Source organism: Dreissena polymorpha, chromosome 6 (assembly GCF_020536995.1).
Source record: "Dreissena polymorpha isolate Duluth1 chromosome 6, UMN_Dpol_1.0, whole genome shotgun sequence".
In the NCBI taxonomy this organism is placed as follows: domain Eukaryota; kingdom Metazoa; phylum Mollusca; class Bivalvia; order Myida; family Dreissenidae; genus Dreissena; species Dreissena polymorpha.
In genome coordinates this window covers 52,708,795-52,731,343 of record NC_068360.1, presented here as the reverse complement: position 1 = coordinate 52,731,343, position 22,549 = coordinate 52,708,795, and the positions used below count along the sequence as shown (strand labels likewise).

General features: G+C 36.5%; 4 protein-coding genes across 11 annotated transcripts in view; 2 read left to right on the top strand and 2 right to left on the bottom strand.

Annotated features, from left to right (window-relative positions):
- LOC127833422 (ATPase ASNA1 homolog) overlaps positions 1-3,079 on the bottom strand; it is a 33,391-nt gene extending 30,312 nt beyond the window's left edge. For all 6 annotated transcript variants that reach the window (XR_008027407.1, XR_008027405.1, XR_008027408.1 and 3 more), the window contains exon 1: positions 2,919-3,079. Coding sequence is in view for 1 of the 6 variants with exons in the window: in XM_052358656.1 (XP_052214616.1) it covers positions 2,919-3,037 (119 nt within the window). In the remaining 5 variants the exon portion in view is untranslated. The remainder of the gene's footprint in view (positions 1-2,918) is intronic.
- Positions 1-22,549, bottom strand: part of LOC127833413 (thimet oligopeptidase-like) — a 388,329-nt gene that overhangs the window by 90,683 nt on the left and 275,097 nt on the right. The window lies entirely within an intron of this gene.
- LOC127835683 (uncharacterized) lies at positions 8,687-12,238 on the top strand. The gene is made up of 3 exons (XM_052362120.1): positions 8,687-8,792; positions 8,967-9,904; positions 9,956-12,238. Exons 1-3 carry the CDS (start codon positions 8,687-8,689, stop codon positions 12,236-12,238), a joined length of 3,327 nt encoding a protein of 1,108 aa, XP_052218080.1.
- LOC127833416 (innexin unc-9-like) lies at positions 13,756-22,244 on the top strand. Its single transcript, XM_052358646.1, has 2 exons — positions 13,756-13,922; positions 19,990-22,244. Coding segments are annotated over exons 1-2 (1,197 nt in total). The 5' UTR covers positions 13,756-13,920; the 3' UTR covers positions 21,185-22,244.

Genomic DNA, 22,549 nt, shown 5'->3' with positions numbered 1-22,549 from the left:
AGATATGGCTCCGGACACAAAAGTGCCTATAGTAAAAAGCTTTTTTTCAAGATACAAAGGGCCATAACTCTGTTTTGAACAGATGGTATACAATGCCATTTGGCGTGCATCATCCTCTTTTGCATAAATATACTCATACCAAGTTTCAATGAAATCCGCCAAAGCACCGTCAAGATATGGCTCCAGACATAAAAGTGCCTATAGTAAAAAGCATTTTTTCAAGATACAAAGGGCCATAACTCTGTTTTTGACAGATGGTGTACAATGCCATTTGGCTTGCATCATCCTCTTATGCATATACCGGTATATACTCATACAAAGTTTCAATGAAATCCGCCAAAGCACTTCCAAGATATGGCTCCGGACACAAAAGAGCCTATAGTAAAAAGCATTTTTTCAAGATACAAAGGGCCATAACTCTGTTTTTTGAACAGATGGTGTACAATACCATTTGGCGTGCATCATCCTCTTATGCATATATATACTCATAACAAGTTTCAATGAAATCCGCCAAAGCACTTCCAAGATATATGGCTCCGGACACAAAAGTGCCGGACGGACGGAAGGACAGCCGGACGGACGGACAACGCCAAAACAATATCCCCCCCTCTGGCGGGGATAATAACACCACTTTGTAATTTCATATACGTAAATATTCTTGTACTGTAGGTTGATGACAGTGTTTTAGTATTACTTATTTTGTAACTATTTATGTACAAATAAATGATGTGAAGTGTTTTGTATCTCCACACAATACCACATACCTTTTTATATATGTACTGTGTTATGTGTTATCTGATTGTTTAAATAAAAAAATATGGATGATATAACATGATGCATTTTAATATTTGCATTCAAATTGTAACTATAGAGCTAAGTGTATGCAGTTTAGACTGTGATTTAAGAATTGCTACAAAATGGCTAGTTTTTTAGTGGCGACAAAATTTAAACTATTCAAGAATAGTTTGCGAAAGAAAATTAGAAACCTGCAAGATACCTGTATTTATTAAATATTCTAATTGCAAAGCAAGTATGTTGCTATGCTGTTACACATAATTATACATTGATAATAAATAAGAAGACAATTAGCGGTGTTAACGTTTCCCAACAGTAGAAATCATTCTTCTGATGAAGACCTTGGTATACAGACGAAAGCACCAGGTGTGGCTTTCAATACGTAGTGTGTGTTATTTGACAGTCTAAAACTTATTGGATTAAAAAAAATCCTGTCAAATTTGTCAATCAAAATTGATTTGACACATCACGTGATTTTAATTATGTTAAATCAGTGAATTGTATGTTAAATGCAGCTGCTTTAGCAAGCTGTCAAGTTGAATTGAGACATTTGATGAAACAAAAAGTGTTTCCTGGGTAGGACCAGTACTTAGTGTCTATATGACTTACCATGACATCAAAAGTCTACAAGACCTACTAGGTAGAACGAGAAATGTACTTTGACATACAATATTCACCGACCCTTGAGTGTTAGCCAATCAGAAGACACCTTACATCTGTTGCTTTTAGAGATATTTGACATTGAACATTATTATTATTATTATTTATACCAAATTAAATATTGTACGTATTTATTAAACATTATTATTATTATTAATTATACCAATTTATGCGACTATCGACCGCTAACTCATATATATTGTGCCTATTTATTGACCTGGTAGAGGAACTAACCTCTGACTTATGCAAGTTATGGTTATCACAAAATACGATCAACAAGGAGGTTATTATACATTATTTATCCCGTTAATGTTTGGTAACTGTTTGGTAAACGTTGGGAATTTCCTACACAGTAATGCGCTGGACGGTCGTGATACTCCCCCCCTATTTCAATGCATTAAATACTTGAAACTTCTATGGGTTTTTTTTGCCATTCTGATATTTTTATTAATTTTGTCCTCAATTAAAAAATTTTTTTTTAAACATTTATTCTGAATAAATCTGAAGGAAAAGCTGCTCAAGAGACAAGTTTTTTGATTGGCTGTTCAAAAAATGTGTATGTCAAAGTACAAACATGAATGTCAAAGTACAAATGTACTTTGACGTACAAATATAAACTTCGAAGTGTATTTATATTTGTATATCGACGTACAATTATTGTACTTCGACGTACATTTCTCTTTTGACCTTGTAGGTCTTCTTGACTTTCAACCCAAATGGTACGCCATAGTATGTCTTATAAAAAATATAAGATGCTAGATCTTTAAGCTTGGAACATGTAACTCGTTTTAAGATTGATTTTTTTTTATGCGTTACTTAATTATTGCAACAATTATAATATTTTGAACACAATCATGTCAATATATTTATTAAAAATACATGGTTATCAAAAAAAACTTAAAAAGCTTTTGCCTGTAAATTAGGTAGCACCTATAATCATATTATGAACAACAATAACACTTTTATGAATCTTTCTCTTTCAAGATAGCAAATTGCTTTTTTTTTAAACGACCCAATCTGTCAGGTACAATGTTGGCCATATTTGTTGTCATTTTATTTAGTTTGCGGGTCCTACATTTAGTATTTCATAGCGTATTTAATGAATATTCGTTGCTTTCCGCACATACCCGGATAATGTTCGGAGTGACAGATATGTGTAAAATAAGGCGATATTGCCCGAAGTTCATTAGAGTGCTAATACCTTAAGTGATGCGCACAAAATCTGAGCGCAGAACTGCTATTGTTTTTATTTACTCACGGTTGCATATGTATTCCCAGAGCCGCCATAGCAAAAAATATCAAAGCTCTGAGAGCACGTTTATATGGACTACTGTTCGACTTAGTGAATACGTCGAATTGTCTTCAACAATCAGAAAATGAGAAATCGACGTGTCTTAAGGAAGTGGCATATTAAATTAAAATTCACAATTTAAAACAATAAGATCGATTATTTTGACACTAACCTGGTAGTCGTTTTTCCAACACCTCCCTTTCCACCCACAAACACCCATTTTAAGGAAGTTTGATCTAATATATTTTGCAATGAAGGCTCAAAATCCACGGTGTCAATGGAAGTCGCCATATTAGTTTAAGGCTACAAATCACCAAGATTAGGTGAGTCGAATCGGTTTAATAAATACGGTCACAACTGTAGCATTCTCCTAGCAGAGTTGTCGTTCGTGCCTCAACATACAATGTAATGAACCACAGTGTAAGAGAGTGCAAATGTAGCTGCAGACGTTACTCGACCACTGTACTCACTGTTCTTAAATTCAACATAAATACAGTTTCGCGTTTCAACATTTGGCATACTTTTTAACGAATTTAGTAATTTACAATTAGAACATTTTCTAAACGAAAAATCATTTAATAGTTATATTATTAATTGCTGTTCTGGAAAATATTTTGTAAACATATTTATATTTTAATTTCATTTATTAATTTCTGTTATATAATGGTCCAAAAGATACTGAAAATGTTATGTATGACTGAATTAAAAATAATATGATTATAGGTGCTACCTAATTTACGGGCAAAAGCTTTTAAAGTTTTTTTTTGATAACCATGTATTTGTAATAAATATACTGACATGATTGTGTTCAAAATATTATAATTGTTGCAATAATTCCAATATGTTATGATTCCAATATCTGGGCCCGTATTCACCAAACAATTCTTAGACTTAAGTCTTAGAATAAAGAAAATTCTTTAAATTAGAATATTAAAGAATTTCTTTAATTTTGAGTCAAACTCTGCAGTAAACATCTCTATTTATATTATTCTTCATATAGAACATTTTGTTAATGACATAATCACTAGTGGAGGCCTGTATATATTCAAACACTGAACACATATTTCTTGGTTCTAAGTCTATTCTTTATTCGTAAGTCTAAGAATCGGTTGGTGAATACGGGCCCAGAGGGTGGGGATTTTTTTATGGCTCTTTGTCATTTTTTCTCATTAAACATGATTTTATATATTTATTTGAATATATTGGGCTCCTAAAAAAATACTATCCAGGGTACGTTACTTCCACCTGTGTGTTATATCATCCATATTTTTTTTATTTAAAATTTTCAAATAACACATACAATAAAACATAGATTATCAGTAATCATATGAGCTTATTTATGTCAGTCATTGTTCTTTGCTGAGCCGCTAGCAGAAGCATGTAAATTATGTTAGTGTATATATTCAGTACATATAAAAAAAGGTTTGTGGTATTGTGTGGAGATACAAAACACTTCACATCATTTATTTGCACATAAAATAATAGTTACACAACAAGTAATACTAAAACACGATCATCAACATACAAGAATATTTACGTATATGAAATTACAAAGTGATGTTATCTTTTGAAAAACTGTGGAATCTATGAAGTTACATTTTATTACCTTTTACAAAACTAACAATGCTGATTTTTTACAAGCGCATAAAACATTTATCATGGAACAACAAGTAACAACAAATTTATTAATTACACCATAGCAACGAAATGCATATTAATGGCAATCTGAATTAACTAAACAAGCTTTTTGCTAATGTTTAAAATTACATCTTACTAAAAATGATTACAACACAGTGTTTTACATACTTAGTTTTTTTATTACTAGTTTAACATTGATTTGCATACTTAGTGCATTTACATACTTGTGGTAAGTTTTGTATTACTAGTTTGATATTTATTGGCAGACACTTGTCTATATACAGACTAAATTTGCATGGGAACCTTAATATTTCTTCAGCATACTTGCCTTCAAATTGTTAGTTTAATAACCATTTGACAATGTTTGCGCATCTGATCGTAGAATGCAATAGCTGATTTTTGTTTATAGATAGACAGATATAGACTTTTCAAATTTCTATAAAAGTTCACACATGTTCCATCCAAGTAAACCAACAAAACCAATAAATAAGATCACTACAGCTAACAACCGTGTGTATAGCTTGGAAACGTTGATAGTTCAGGAAACCCCTCTTTTTTGATTTCTGGAAACCAATACTGTCAGTGTTAATCGATAGAATGGCGTGTGTGATGCCCAGCTCTTGCATTGGCAGAACAGCGTCTAAAACGGAAAACCAACAAATATCTTAAAGTTTGATAAATGATGCAGACACTTTATAAATGTCATGTTTTTGTTGTTGATTTAGAATCTGGGATATTTGTTTCGAAAGATTTTGGTACGAAAATCCAACGGTATTAGATTTTGTGGTTTTAGGCCTAACCTATATATATAGTGATGTGTAACCATTCGGGATGCGAGCAGACGCGGTGTAAATACGTTTAAAATAAGCTAAAAAACTAAAAATTTAATCGGAATATCGTTAAATTTTGTGAATAAATGTGTTGCTGATGGATAACAATCAAAGTTCACCAGAATATTGCCCATGATCACACGTAAAACAGCTGAGAGCGAATGGAAAATGCGTCACGAATTCTGACAAGTAAACACCGGACGCTGTAGATGCGCAGTGGTTAGCTCACCTTAAAATGTTTAGAGCTCGAAATCAACGCCGATGTACATGCATTCAGCGAATCAATTTTTTAAACAGTTGTATTTATTGTTTAGTGAGGATAATAATAACATTAAGATGTTGAATTTATAGAATGAAATAAATTCGCAACTAAACAAACGGAGGCAGAACATGGGACAAGATAAGTATACAAGGGAGGTAATTGCATCGCGAAAATATATGACGCGTGTCGAAAATTTTTCAGATGCATCCCTTGTCTATTGTTTTGGCTAAATATCCATATGTATGAACGGTCAACGCCGCTACGCGGGCTTTTGCCCGTATAAAACGTTACTACTTTATGCATTTTCGATTTATGTGTAAGTATGCTATGAACATAATGGCTAGCTGTTCGTCGCACAAGAAAGTCCCTCTTGTTAAGGTATTAAACTGTAATGTTAAAGATATGCCCTTGAGTTCTCATTAGTTCTGCTGTCATTAATTTTGAAACGAGAAATGAGCTCGTTCCATTATTATTATCAATATTTGAGATGTATTCTATAGTGGTTTTTTTTCAATTTTAAATGATTATCATAGCTACAAATCGATAGATTTCGCGATTTTATTTATCAAATAATAATTTTACACACTCAACAACAACACCACACACAACAATATAATGTTGGCAAACATGTTTTCCCCGAGTTGCAGCAAGGTCGTCAATGAATTCAAATGTGAATGTATTCTGAAATTATTTTTACATTTTACTGGAGGAATCCAGTATAGATAGCCTTTAATTCTTTATTTTCTCTTTCGAATGTTTACACCGAGAAGAATAATTACTTCGATGATCTTACAACAAAGGTGTCGCTACATATAATGCGAACATGATTTAATGATAAAACCGTTTATGGAAGCATGGTCTTTTTCCTGTTGACCAGTGTGCATTTTAAAGTTATAAAAGTCTTTTTGCGACAGACGCCGTATTATGTGAGAACCATGAGTGGATCAAAACATATGTCATTGTCCAGACACACGATAGTTGTGACTGATTTTGAATAATTGTTGAAATTTAAATCTATTATTTTTTTCGGTATTAGTGTCTAAAGTTTATGTCCTTTATTGACCTTTATCAATAGCCAATAAAATGTTGGATACTTTTTACGCCAGCAGACCAGAATTATTAAAATTCTGCACCTGTAATGGTCAACTTGAAAATTAAAGAGATGTATTTCTGCATAGAAAGTTGATTGTCTAATGTTGAGCCTGTAGTTATCGTGTGTAAAAAAAGAAATAATGAGCGTGTACAGCATTTCAACGGTCAACTTTCCCAATCAATAGATTGTGTGCGTATATACATGTATTTAAATTAGCCAGTTGGTACAGAGCCATCAACTGGAAACCAGTTTAATGTTAAAGCCCCCTGTACATCGACATTTGAAGTGTTGACCTCAGTATTAATTAGACTATTTATTTTATTTTCTGCATGGGAGACAGAATATGAACGTTGTTGCATGTTGGTCAAAGAGTCTTCTAGATATAGGGAAGCAACCTGGATCGATCGAACTACCAACCAACTAAACTACATATTTTATAATTCTTGAATGGACATTGAATATTTAGCCTCATCAGAATAGATCAGCATATAAGACTCCCAGTAGAGTGTAAACAAAAATGGCACATGTTTGTAAACTGTCTATCGGCTGCAAAATCCATTTAAAAGTCAAAAGATTTGTCAAAATGTATGTGGTACCAGTAAGAAATGTTCTTAAGGATAATTATTATTAAAGTTAAAATTTATAATGTAGTTTTAATTTCAATATTATCATTATCATTATTGTATGAAGACGACCGTTACAGGTTGCAAATGCGATATCATTATTTTCGCATGTTAACGTGAACGCGACCATTCAACGATAATTTTATGAGGTGTGCTAAGAAAATACCAAAGTGTTTGAGCGCACTCGTGTCAGTGTTAGCGTATATGTAGTAATAAGCACATGCCCGAGTTAATATACTCTGCCATACCTAATTATTTACTCACGTGTGCATCTGCATAAAAATTACAGTTGTAATAATTATGTTGATATTTTCACGTTTTTTCGAGGCACAAATAGTTTCCTTCTCATAAGTACCGAGAAATGACTGTTTTCAAGTAGGCTGCATATGATAAATTAAATATTTCGATGCTTGATTTACAGGGACTCGGCTTGAACACTAGACAACCGTGGAGTTCAGCCACAACAGTCCAAAGAAGAGAACTTGTCCAGAGCGAAATCCGAAAGGAAGAAGAAGAGATAAGAAAGGTGAAAGCAGTCCAGATGGGGAGCCAGGGAAGCTGGACAAAGTGGCAGACAACAGGGAGGAAACTGTCATGGACAGATATCTGGAAGTACCAGTTTTTTCAACTGCAGTTCCTGATCCGGGCAGTTTATGATGTCTTGCCAACACCGGCGAATCTCCAGAGATGGGGGCTGATAGAAACAGCAGAATGCACCCTATGTGGAGGAAGAGCTACCCTGGACCACATCTTGTCCTCGTGTAAGGAAGCACTTGCCCAGGGGAGATACCGCTGGAGACATGACCAGGTACTCCGAGAGGTAGCGGATACACTTGATAGACACAAGAAGGCACGAGTACATGCAGGGGCAAAGCACATCAACTTTGTACCAGCAGGGACAGTAATGAAGGGTACAAAGGGAGGACATCCGAGTATCCTAGACGGCACAAATGACTGGGAACTACGGGCAGATCTTATGAAACAGCTGCAGTTTCCAGACATTGTCCACACTACCCTACGCCCAGACATTGTGATGGTCTCCGGAAAGACAAAGAAGATCATCCTGGTAGAGCTGACTGTCCCGTGGGAAGAAAGATGTACTCAGGCACATGAGAGAAAGAAGGCCAAGTACGAAGATCTCGTCCAGGAATGTAGAGAGGCCGGGTGGAGAGCATGGAACTACCCGATTGAAGTGGGATGCAGAGGGTTTCCTGCACCATCGCTGGGAAAGAAGTTCCAGGATATGGGAATAGAGGGACAGGCGAGAAAGCTGGCCATTAAGAAGGTATCACAGGCAGCAGAAAGAAGCTCCAGCTGGCTGTGGCTAAGGAGGAACGCCAGTAGCTGGAAGCCATCCACTAATGGGTAGTGCCTGATCAACACTGCCGCCCGCCACTTAGAGCTTGTCCTAGGTTTAAAAGGGCGAAACAAGCAATGACAAGTGGTACCTAGCTGATGACATTAGTGGAAAGCAGTTTATCTGTATTTTACAACATGACTTCTGAGGAATCAGTGACTTCCAGGAAAGACTGGATGACAACCAGGAATAGATTGGTGACAACTGGAGAGACAGTGGACATCCAGGAGAGACTGGAATTGGGCATCAAGGGCCGGCACCCCAAGATGATGACCCCGTAAGGAGTAACCCACAGAACAGCTACAACAAGACATACAAAAAGATACCCCCAGGGTCTTCCGAGAGGGGGGGTGGAAGAGAGATCCAATAGGACGGACACAACGGAATCGACACGGCTAGTACAACGGACATTGACAGGTGAGGCCTATACAGAGACAGCTCAGTGTGTTTGCGGGAAAATCTGTAAGAATGCCAGGGGTCTCAAGATACACCGGTCTAGGAAGGGTTGTCAGCCTGATCCGGAGCAGAGACAGTGCACAGACTTGTCTGGTGAGACACAGGAGGACCACAGCCAGGAAGAACACCACAGTGCTGAGGATCTCCACGAATCTGAGGTGGAACAGGTGGATAAGCCTACAAGACCAGAACATGATCTTGGTAGCCAGGGCAGTCATACAGATGACAGACTAGACCGCATCAAATGGCCAGCTATGAACGAGAAACAGTGGAAGGAGTTTGATGAGGATGTAGATGGCATCGTGGTACAGGTGTTACTTGGAACAGTAGAAAGGAAACTGCGGAGTATGTGTAGACTGATATATGCAGTCGAGAAGGAAAGATTTGGGGTGACACCATCGGAAAGGAAGCAGACTACAGTCGCCAAGAACAGACGGCAGATAGAAATAGAGAAGTTGAGGAAGGACCTTCGCAACTTGGGGAACCAGTACAGACAGGCATCAGAGCTAGAGAAAATTGGCCTACAGGAACTACGAGACAACACCAGACGCAGACTTCAAGACCTGAGGAAAGCGGAAAGGATACGAAAAGCTAGAAGGGAGAAGGCCAGACAAAGATCACGATTTCTTTCCAATCCCTATGGTTTTAGCAAGGATATCCTTGAAGAGAAGAAAGCGGGACAGCTGAATTGTTCTAAAGAGGAGGTTGAAGAGCATCTGAAGAACACGCACTCTGATCAGGCGAGACATATGCGGATGGAGGGACATGAACGCATAGCCCCAGTACCCATGCCCATTGTTGCATTTACTGAGGGAGAACCAACCCTCAAGGAGGTCCAAGATATAATCAAGAAGGCTAGATCCAAGTCAACACCAGGCCCAAATGGAATACCTTACAAGGTGTACAAGTCATGCCCAAAACTGCTGAGACGGTTGTGAAAACTATTGAAGGTGGTCTGGCGTAAAGGAGATGTACCTGTGGAGTGGCAGCGAGCAGAAGGCATCTTCGTCCCAAAGGAGGAGGTTTCCAAGGATATTGGACAGTTCCGGACAATATCATTGTTGAATGTGGAGGGCAAGATCTTCATGTCAGTGGTTGCCAGGCGTCTTACAACATTCATGACCAGTAATGGGTACATTGACACATCAGCACTGAAGGGAGGTGTTCCAGGATTCTCTGGCTGCATTGAACACACATGCGCTATTAGCCAGTTAATCAGGGAAGCTAAGATCAACAAGACAGATCTCACAGTTGTATGGCTGGATCTAGCAAATGCGTATGGCACAGTACCCCACCAGGTAATAGAGTTTGCTCTGAAACACCACCATGTACCAGAACATATTCAGAGCATTGTCAGAAGCTACTACAGAAACATCAACATGCGCTTCACAACAAAGAACTTTACAACATCCTGGATACAGCTTCAGAAGGGGATTGTAACCGGCTGCACAGTGTCAGTAGTACTGTTCATCGCCGCTATGAATCTCATCATCAAAGCCGGAGACAGGGAGTCAAGGGGACCGAAGACCCAGACAGATATCAGACTTCCACCACAGAGGGGATTTATGGATGATCTGACTATCACAACAGAGTCCCACATACAAGCTCGGTGGATCCTATCAGCCCTTGAAGATGTTGTGTCATGGGCTAGAATGGCCTTCAAACCAAGGAAGTCAAGATTTCTTATCTTGAGAAGAGGTAAAGTCTGGCAGAAGACAACACTCAGGGTACAGGGCGAGGATATCCCATCACTTATTGACAACCCCGTCAAGTGCTTGGGTAAATGGTTTGACACCACACTGGGTGATAGCAGAAATAACACAGAGCGCATCAGGCAGCAACTGAGGAATGGGCTTGCAAAGATAGAGGGAACAGGCCTACCAGGGAAGTTCAAGGCATGGCTTTTCCAGCATGGCCTCCTGCCCCGTCTTCTGTGGCCACTAATGTTGTATGAGATCCCAACATCGACGGTTGATAGCTTGGAAAGCATGATAAACAAGAGCCTGAGACGATGGTTCGGACTTCCATCATGTATGACAAGTATTGGACTCTACAACAGAACCGGAATGTTGCAGCTCCCTCTTTCATCAATTGTAGAGGAGTACACAGTTAGTAAGGCAAGGCTCGTGTTGACCCTACGAGACTCTAGTGACATGAGCATTAGAAATGCAGGGATAGAGGTCAGAACTGGAAGAAGATGGTCAGCATCGAATGCAGTTGAGCAGGCAGAGAGTCGACTGAGACATCAAGACATAGTGGGAACAAGTTGTCAAGGTAGACAGGGACTCGGCTTGAACACTAGACAACCGTGGAGTTCAGCCACAACAGTCCAAAGAAGAGAACTTGTCCAGAGCGAAATCCGAAAGGAAGAAGAAGAGATAAGAAAGGTGAAAGCAGTCCAGATGGGGAGCCAGGGAAGCTGGACAAAGTGGCAGACAACAGGGAGGAAACTGTCATGGACAGATATCTGGAAGTACCAGTTTTTTCAACTGCAGTTCCTGATCCGGGCAGTTTATGATGTCTTGCCAACACCGGCGAATCTCCAGAGATGGGGGCTGATAGAAACAGCAGAATGCACCCTATGTGGAGGAAGAGCTACCCTGGACCACATCTTGTCCTCGTGTAAGGAAGCACTTGCCCAGGGGAGATACCGCTGGAGACATGACCAGGTACTCCGAGAGGTAGCGGATACACTTGAGAGACACAAGAAGAAGGCACGAGTACATGCAGGGGCAAAGCACATCAACTTTGTACCAGCAGGGACAGTAATGAAGGGTACAAAGGGAGGACATCCGAGTATCCTAGACGGCACAAATGACTGGGAACTACGGGCAGATCTTATGAAACAGCTGCAGTTTCCAGACATTGTCCACACTACCCTACGCCCAGACATTGTGATGGTCTCCGGAAAGACAAAGAAGATCATCCTGGTAGAGCTGACTGTTCCGTGGGAAGAAAGATGTACTCAGGCACATGAGAGAAAGAAGGCCAAGTACGAAGATCTCGTCCAGGAATGTAGAGAGGCCGGGTGGAGAGCATGGAACTACCCGATTGAAGTGGGATGCAGAGGGTTTCCTGCACCATCGCTGGGAAAGATGTTCCATGATATGGGAATAGAGGGACAGGCGAGAAAGCTGGCCATTAAGAAGGTATCACAGGCAGCAGAAAGAAGCTCCAGCTGGCTGTGGCTAAGGAGGAACGCCAGTAGCTGGAAGCCATCCACTAATGGGTAGTGTCTGATCAACACTGCCGCCCGCCACTTAGAGCTTGTCCTAGGTTTAAAAGGGCGAAACAAGCAATGACAAGTGGTACCTAGCTGATGACATTAGTGGAAAGCAGTTTATCTGTATTTTACAACTAGGATGTTTATTACCAAAACGGCTTCTTGATTTTTAGACACGTATATATATATCCCTGATAATGAATTCAAGACTTTTCAAAGACTATTGGAAAAAGCTATGAAGATTCAATTGAAAGTTTAAACGATACAATACACTAGTGTAAGATTCTTTGTTGATGTATCTAATTCGAATTATCGACATTTCAACGAAAACGTTCAATAAAAAGCTGGTTGTTGTAATCTGTGGGTTAGCATATAGCCAATATTTATCAAAGTGGTATTTTTTAAGAGATCATTCTTTTATTTATGTTATTCTGTCATCACATTGGTTTTAACTATGTTCTGTTCAGAACGTTTGTTTATTATTCGATGCCCCTCATGATAATATTATATTTAATCAACATTTTCATTGTTCACACTCTAAAGGCGATATTGTCCAATCTTCGCGAAACTTTGTCAGATGATTGTCCCAACGTTGTTGTTTTTCATATGTAAAATATGGGTAATCAGGTCAAATCAAAGAAAAAACTTGTTCACACTCTAGAGGCTACATTTTAAGGTCAATCTTGTTGATACTGGGTCAGAACATTTGGTACAATTATATATCTTCTGAGTTTTAAAATGTTCCGGTTCGTTTTAAACATTGCCGCCTCGTGCCAGTTAACCATATAATGATGTACTGGAACGTTGTAAACGCTATAGAAATCACATTTTAGTCAAATCTTTATGAAAATTGGTCAAAACATGTGTTATACTAATAACTCGGCTCTACCTATTTTGGTAGAGTTCAAAACTTGTTAACGTGATGTCAAAAGCTAAGTCACTTAGTCAAAAAAGAGCTTGTATATATAAGTGCTTGAAGTCACATTTTAAACTTGGTAATAACACTTTTTCTAATGATATCTCGGCCAAATTCTAAAATGGTTCTCGTTAAACAAATTTGGCCATGATGATGATTGTGATATGATTGGAGCTGTAATTGGATTCTCTAAAATTGATCTATAAATGATACAATGTAACCTTTGGAACTTTGTTTAGACAGCCACTTTTGCAAGAGAGACAACCAGCTGGCCAACTAGGTTATTCCGACAGAGTTTTTACCCCGTAAACAAATATATGGTTTAAATATGTACATAAGCGTTCTGTGCTGGAATATTTTTAATTATTGAATGTTTATTACACTATTCTGCGTAGAAAATTACTATTTAAAAATGTATTATAAAGTAGTTAAATTCTTCTGAACTCCACCTTCTCAGAAAAGTGTATTTCTTTCGGATCTCAGGTTATCGCTCTAGGACCCATGGTCCCTTTTTATTTTCGTAGCTTCACATAAAACCACACTTTTATAACTAAAATAGTTTTCGCTCAGATTTTGTCGCATCCGTTCAGATGAGATAAATCTATAATTAGAACCTAGTTATGTCGTTATCATGTCCACTCCTAACTAAGCAAGATAATTATTGATAAAATATCGAAACGAAACTCATTTATTGTTATAAACGGAATATTGTCGTTCAGTGTCGATTTGTTACAAAAGTTTCAACCGGTTTAGTGTATTTTACCTAAGCATAAGTCATGTAAGTAAATAGAAAAAAATGGTTAAATTTGTTTTGTGTATGAAAATGTTCATATATTCATATAGTTTATATCCAGACAGAAGCACAGAAAAAGAATAAAATAATACATCGGATTTCATCCGTTTATTTTAAGTTGTCGATTTCTATGATTTTGTATATTATTAATACATAAATAATACATTTATTGTTGTCATGTGAATGTAATACTCAATGTGAACTGAAAAACATACATCTGAAGCGTTTTCGTCGTCAAAGTGCAGAAAAAAAGATTCCAACATACATACAATATTCAGTTAATATGATGTATATGTTTTCCATAATAAGATATATTGTAAAAATAACAAATCTTATATTTCAACATTTTTTTATGTAAACGATACATTTCACAATTATTCAGTTTAATCTGCAAAACACAGTCTTGAAGCGATTCCATTGTTAATGGCATGATTCAGAAAGCTAGTTTATGTAATTAAATTAAAATTAAATTTTCTATGCTCGACAACACCAAGTGCAATTGTAATTTGACTTCGTAATGATTGTTTAAAGTGTTCGATATATTTCTTAGATGTCAACATTTGAGTTACGTTTTTTAAGTATAATAATAGAAGCTTAATTTTGCTAACAGTATATTTTAATTCAATCATTTGAAGGATAATGCAGTTTTCGTAAACCGATGTTAATCTTCGATTGTAATTTGCGGACTGACCACCGTTATCATGCAAACCTAACGTAAAATGGCTGCAAGGGGGAGTGAGGCTGTTTTTCCTCAAGTGGCGTAAAGTGAAACGTTGTTAACACTTAACAATTCGCATTTTTATAAATCAACGTGAAACTTGGACAGGACATTTGTTCTAAAGATATCACGACCGAGTTCAACAATTGTTTAGGTTGATGGTCGCCAGGGGAGAGGGGGGGGGGGCTGATAAGGCTATACTGAAACCTCTTATACACTGTAGAAGTCAAATTTTCGAGTCAATTATCGTAAAAAATTCTCAGAGCATATGTTCTTATTATTAGTGAGCCTAGTTAAAAATCATAATATTCTATTGAAAAAAAATGGCCGCCGGGGGTGTTAAATTTTGTCTTTCACAGCTTAATTGAAACCTTGATAACACTATAGAATTCACATTCACATTTCCAGTCACCATGAAGCTTGCCCAGAACATTTATTTTAATTATATTTTAGTGGAGTTCTAATATGGTTTGAGTCCGTTGAAATAATGACCGTCCATTTCACCTTATATGGCTATAAAGAAGTTCGTTAGGACTCGAAGAGTTACTATTTTAGCACAATCTTCATTACACTTGCTTCGAACATTTTGTTCTAATGATATTTTGACCGAGTTTCAAAACTAGTTCTGGTCGTTTGAAAAACAATGCCCCAATCGTGGCTGGCATTTTTACATATACAGTTTATATTTCTATTATATAATATCGTTTACTCTCTATAAATCCCATTTTGCGTCCAATCGTGAATGAACTTGCAACGAATATTCGTTCTTATGATATCTCGATAAAATTGAAAATTACTCCTGTTTGGTGTAAATACATGGTTACCAGTGAAATCAGTTTTTCTTACATGCCAAAAGTGAAACCCGATGAACCTTGTAAGCTCTTGTCTTTCAATCTCCATCATGACTTTTGCTCTGATGCTTTTTTTCTAAAATTAAGGAAGCATTCTTTAAATAAAAAAGTATCAATAAAAAGGAATTAAAGTACTATCTGATTGAAATAAATAAATCGATATAATCACATTCATTCTAAATGCAGCCAGCTTAATATTTATTCTGCCTTTAAAATATAGCGCAAATTGCACCCCCTCTTTCCCATAAGTCACATTAAGTAAACTCAAACATCACTAAAGCTGCCCAAGACAGTTTAGTTCATTCGTGTCTTAGTTTAAAAGTCATCATTAAATGCCTTAAATTGATCAAATTGAACATCGGTTCTAAAGAGCTCAAGAATAATAAAATGATCGATTTTAAGAAAGAATAAAAAACGTTCACCCAATCCGTGGCTCAAACCACTGACATTTTATTAATTGATTGAAACGTAATACCACTATTATGAATTAAGTGCAGCATTTATACTTTATGTAAGAGATGCACGGATTGTCACTGAATATAACATACAACGAAATTAACCGTCATAATTAATCGTTACGTGTTGTAATTTTATAAAATTCTAATAATAATTAGCCAAAAATGAAAATGTATTTTCATTGTTAGTCTAACGTCATACACAGAGCTCCAGATAAAGATTTAGTCTAAAGGGTATTTCACCCCTTGATATTATTGTTAAAGCGTATTTTACTCCTTTGTTTCAGCCATAAAGGGTATTTAGGAATAGTTTGGGGTATTTTTCATTTCCATAGAAAACTGACACAGTAAATGGCGTGTTTAATCTAGAAATATTATTATTTGTTATTTATATTATTAAATGCAAAAAGGATGAATTTAAAATGACGATATAAACAGAATTTCTTTAAAAATGTTCCCGCAGGAGCCGCTGGTTGCTTAAAACGTCCCTTTTTTAACCCACAAACATGATGGGCCGCCATTTTAATTAGAAGCTTATTTTGGCTGCCTCACTTTTGATTCAATGGTTAATTTACAATAAAATCTCAACTGGATTATTGGTTAAACCGGTTACGCACTTTAATCTATTTAAAATACGTACACAGATTTGTATTGCGTTTTTTACGTACTGGGCCGATTTTTAATGCGTTTTTTTGCGTAAATACGCAGATACGCCTCTTATCTGGAGCTCTGGTCATACGTCTTATTTCTCTCCCTGATGAACAGTGTTTTTTCATATGTTCAATCCGTGACAACCAAAAGTCGGAAAATTGTCTTTTCGACAATATGTGAGCAAGTCCCTATAAATCTGTTTATGATTAAAAATCAATCATCTGTGATAAATTATCCAATTTATCAATTCGAATTGCACTGTTACAATGATCGATGTATCGTATCGTATTTAACAGTCTGGTGTTGGCAGGCGTTCTAAGGCAAGGCAATGTGAATACAGGGCTCTATGGTCAAACTTGCAGTATTTAAATCGTTCAGGTCCAGTCGTAGGTCATCGTTCGAACCAATGTCCACTCAAATACGCTAGTGATTATTAATAGATTAAATAGTGACAATGGAATATTTACGGTTTCCGACAATTGTCGCAGTTCAGATCGTTCACATCATCGATCAAATCGTGACATCGTAATCAAAATCTAAAAACATCATAAAGACACGAATTGGCTCTTGATAAACGTATTGCAATCTATATTCTCGTAGAACAGGAAACAAATACGACCTTCCAAATATTGATGATAATGCCATTATAGCACCGAATCGTGGAATTGTGCGAAAGATTCTTAAATCGTACAAGAGATTGAGATGAGATTATTACATATATTGGTATGTGCTCGAAAGCGTAGTATTGACGGACACGTCAGTTCTTGCATGTCTTAGTCCGTGACACAAAATCGAAACTAACGTATAGTAATTGAATCGTTATCGATTTTAACATATTCGCATCGGTATTCACAGTTTGCTAATTATGCCTTAAGCACAACAAACCTGTAAAGGTGTTTTTACTGTTTTAAGGACCTGAAATGCACTTCAGTTTACACAAGAGATATAGTTATCTTAAATTTTTGTCAGTTGCGTAAACTGAAGTACACTTGGTGGCGTGTTACGACACAGAGTCACTTGATTGATAACACATTTGCCAAAAATTACAAATCTTGTATGAGTAAATGTTTAACCTATATTATACAGTTTGACAACGTGACCAAGTTTTGAAGTAAAGAAATAAACGCAGACGTCCCAGTATTCTAAAAATCGCAAAGTATTGCTCCCCTTGGAAGATCTGTATTACACCTACGATTAAAATAGTCATTTAACCATCAGGATTTGCAAAACTTATTCACGTAACGACTTCGTTCAAGAATTAATTTAAAATAATAACATGTCGCACCGACCGGAATTTCGAACCATGGGCAGTTTGACCAACGGCTCAACAACACGTCCATTCCGTAATGTCGTCAATGGGTTGAATGTTTGATGTCTATTAAGGGTCAATGTAAAAACAGGTCGCTGTGATGAAACTTTCTTACCTGATTTTTAAGATCATTTATACTATGGAATAGTTAATATTTTCAGGTATTTTGTGTAATCAGTGTACTGTCTGGAATTTATTAGAAATGTATCTCTCAGATAACCACCCAAAGAAATCACAAGGTCACCTTCGCGATGACCAACGAAGGCAAACCATTCGCCGTTAAAAAATATTTGCGTTTGTTTAATATTGTGTTTGAAAAGTACGAAATTATGAGTCATATGCAAAATACCGTCATACTGTTTCTAGCATTATACTATTCTGCAATCGCTTGCATTTCGTCATAGGTCACTACGTTATAGCAATGTTTAATGTTAATTTAATCTTACAAGTCTTCTCAAATTACAATTATTCTTTCTCATCTGAAAGATCCCATGGCATATGGAAAACGACTTTGAGCTTGTCATGCCGAATCCTATGAAATATTGATTCAAATGAGTTTGCCAGATGTTCTTACAACAAAGAGAATGTTAACAATTTTTATATATGTATACCATTACTTAATAAATGTATGTACATAAAATAGTCGTATCATAAATATCAATTTAACTATCTTCACGAAGAAGCATACATTCGCGGTTTGATGTTGTGCAATTATGTTGTCTAAATTGTTTCTGTTTTTCCCCACAAGATGGCTCCTATGCTGTGTTGTACTATATCGGAAATAATTTCTAACTATTAATTAATTTATGTTATAACTGAATAATATAAATACATACATTCTTACTCAAAATGATATTATTTTGCTGCCAAAACCATTCATTTATATGTTGCAAACAAAAGTTTAAATTGTACACACACGATGATAAATGAAGGGCATCAATCATGAAGACTTTGTCTTGTTCTTATCACGGATATGGAACGTCAAAAATGATATGGTCATAATGGTTTCAAGGGTCACTTGTAAAAAATCTGTTTGCTGCATCAAGCGTTTAAAACAAACAATAAACGTTTTTAAGTGAATGTTGATCACTCGTTTTTATTATTTGAAAAATGTTATACATTACAGACAAAATACATGGGAATTTATTAAGATGCTTTAATATCTGACTGCTTCTTATAATGTGTTTAAGAGCTTAACAAATATGCAGCCATCGAACCTGTTCCCTCCAAAATGTCCCTTGACAGAAGTATTTTATTTATGACATTAACGTTCATTAATGTCATAAATACTATTGTACATGTTTGTTGAATCGTTGAATATAGTTTTTTTGCATCATTTATGACAGAAAAACAACACTTTTTGAAATCGTTAGTGTTTAATTTGATAATTGTACGAGATTTTGGAATAAAACATTTACAGGATTTTGTCGATAGACAAATTCACGTAAGAAAAAGAAGTGATCTTGCTAGCAATTTAAATGACTGATTTTTAAATCATTCCAAACTTTTACCATTTAACAGATTCTATGATTTTTATCGACATTCGTATATATATGCTTATCCATATTTCGTGTAAATGTAATATAAATGTAGTCAAAACACGTGATTTCGTTTTTCCGCAAATACTTAAACATCCTGTGTGACATTGTGCGAACTTGTTAATGAAAATAAAAATGCTAAGTCAAAAATATATAAGCATAACCCTCCTGTCCTATTCGTAGCATATTGACCGATAAGCAATATCTTTCTTCTTAATAAAAACATATCAGTTGATCGATCGTATGTTGATGTTTGTACTGCCAGGATAAAACGTTAGGTTAAGTTGTCATTGAAAAAGTAGTACACGTGTATATACTTCGCAACACGAAAAAATATAAGAATCCAAAACATTTCCTTTTCATAAATATTGATTATTATTTACAAAATATGATTTCACAGCGCTGATTTTAATTACGAAATTACATCCTATAATTTCCGTTGCAATGGTTATCTGCGTTTCTGTCTTCCTAAAGTTTTGAAATATTGAATGCATTAAGAAACCATTTTACAATTAATGTTTATCTTGAAGGGTGGATGCGGTGTTAACCGAAGTTAAGAAGCGAATTAAAGTGATAACTGGCCATCACACGGATGACTGGATAGATCGATGGTCACACATGTACACATGTTTATTCCTGATTATCGTCGCCGTGATAGTGTCAACAGTTCAGGTTGTGGGCAAACCAATCAACTGCTGGCTCGCAGCGGAATACGAGAAAGATTGGTTCAAGGCCTACGTGGAAAGTTATTGCTGGATTTCTAACACTTACCACATCGCCTTCTTCGAAAATCTGCCCGTGGACATTGACAAGCGTAAAGATAGAGAAACTACTTATTATCAATGGGTACCACTCATTCTTCTGCTGCAAGCCTTCATGTTCAAGTTTCCAAATGTCATCTGGAGACTTATGCATCATTATGCGGGCATAAGCCTCGACGGCGTCGTGGATCTCTCACAGAGCACGCAATGTTCCTCCCCGAAAGATTGCGATAATGCCATTGACCGCCTTGCATACCTTATTAACAAATGGCTAGAAACGCAACGTAACTACAAAAACAATGTGTATACCCGAACAAGAGATCGCATTACTGGTACGTTTGGATGTTTTTGCAGCAAACGAGGAGGCACCTTCTTACCCGGTCTTTTTCTCTTATCGAAGTTCCTTTATGTTGCAAACGCTATTGGACAATTCTATCTGCTAAATGCATTCCTGGCGGTTTCTTACAACTGGTACGGGTTTGAAGTCCTAGAGAAATTGAGAAGTAACACGCCGTGGACAAATAGCCCACGATTCCCTCTCGTCACTTTCTGCGACTTTGAGATTCGACATCTTCAAAACATCAAACGCCATACCTACCAGTGCGTGTTGCCGATAAATTTATTCAACGAGAAATTCTTCATTTTGCTCTGGTTTTGGTTCGTCGTCGTTGCTGTACTCGCATGCTGTAACTTCGGACAGTTCTTGTTTACTGTCAATTTCAAGTCCAATCGACAAAGGTTTGTGAAGAAGTACTTGGACATCGGCAAGAATTTATACGATGAGCAGTTTGACAAAACGGTTCGCACTAAATTTATCGACGACTACCTTCGTGAGGATGGTGTGTTTGTCCTTAGGATGATCGCGTCCAATTCTACTGATATTGTTACCACAGACTTAGTGAAGAAACTATGGGACATGTTTACAAGCAACAAAGACGATCGTAAAGCGAATGACGATTTGTAACATATACTTGGAGCATAACAAGGATGTTTTACTATATTCTGTAACATTCGGTGTGGAAAAAATCAGCAACACAAAATCTTGGACCGCTCGACAGAATGCTGATTTGTACCAAAGAAAGGAGAAATAATACTTGTGTACGGTAATTAAATGTGGTTAATGACCCAGTTAATGACCCAGTTGACAATGATCATGCAGTCTTTATGAATGAAATCCAGTTGTAAAGACACACCTCCGCATTGGACCAATGAAATCACTCGTGTCTTTTAAATGTCAGTTAGTTGAAATGTATGTAAACAAAGGTTTCAAACGGCGCTGGACAGTTAGTCTTGATGCATAATGTAACGACAAGAACGGTAATAATGTTTTTTCATACGTTTTATTGAATTATGGTATCGAGGTACATGACCTTTGTAGGGAAGATGCCCTTTACTCCGTGAAGATTTCAGTCTTAAAGACTGCATGATCATTGTCAACTGGGTCATCCGAGTTGTGTATCGTGTTATTTCTTATAAGTTGACCCAGCATTTGTAAAAATATTGCAAGACATATACATTTCCAGAAAGAAAATTCATTTCTGCGTTGAATAAGACCGATATCGTGCAAATCGCTGCACAATTGATGAAGATATGGCTGTTCAAAGCGATGCACCCCGTTTTGGGGTGATTTTGAGTTGCATACCTTGTTATATATATATTTGATAGTGATTTTTTTTTCATAAAATTTATTTTTTCGTTATAATATGATTATTTATCATTCAAAATGATGTTTTTACTAATTAATATCATAGCCACACGCTAACCACCTGTGGTATAGTTGTGATGGCTCCATAAAGTGAGGGGCCGCGTGGGAGGCATTTTCAGCAATGCAATTTGACGTCATCATACGGACATGTATCAGACTAAATTGTAAAATTTGTATACATGTACATGGTTATAACAATGTCAGTGTTATCAGTGTTTTGTTTTAATTATTGCCGAAATCGATGTTGTTATGAATCATTGGTTGCTTGTAAATATGTTGTATCTCTTGAATTTACTTATGATCAAGCTATTTAAAACTGTTTTCTGTTCATATATTCGTATTTCATATATTTTTGCGTATTATGAGGATCGCAGCACCCCCAACTACTAATTATGGATACAATCATATTGGATTAACTCTCATGTGGGTACGAACGCATATAAATTTTGTAGTTTATAACCGAAAAGTACTTCAGATGTAACCAATTCTTAATATATACCTCGCTTCAATTTCAGTGTCGCTGCTACTTTAAAATAGGTACATTGCGCCACAGCTTATGTGGAAACGCAACACGACCTTCATTCATTGTGTGTACCTTAAACTTGCATGTTTTAGAGCGTTTCG

Bases quoted from the DNA above. Each gene is read 5' to 3' on its own strand.
- LOC127835683 (XM_052362120.1), top strand. From the start codon at position 8,687: ATGACTTCTGAGGAATCAGTGACTTCCAGGAAAGACTGGATGACAACC. The intron at 8,793-8,966 runs GCATCAAGGGCC...GGACATTGACAG, and splicing joins CCAGGAGAGACTGGAATTGG to GTGAGGCCTATACAGAGACA. The intron at 9,905-9,955 runs GTGTACAAGTCA...AAACTATTGAAG, and splicing joins CAAATGGAATACCTTACAAG to GTGGTCTGGCGTAAAGGAGA.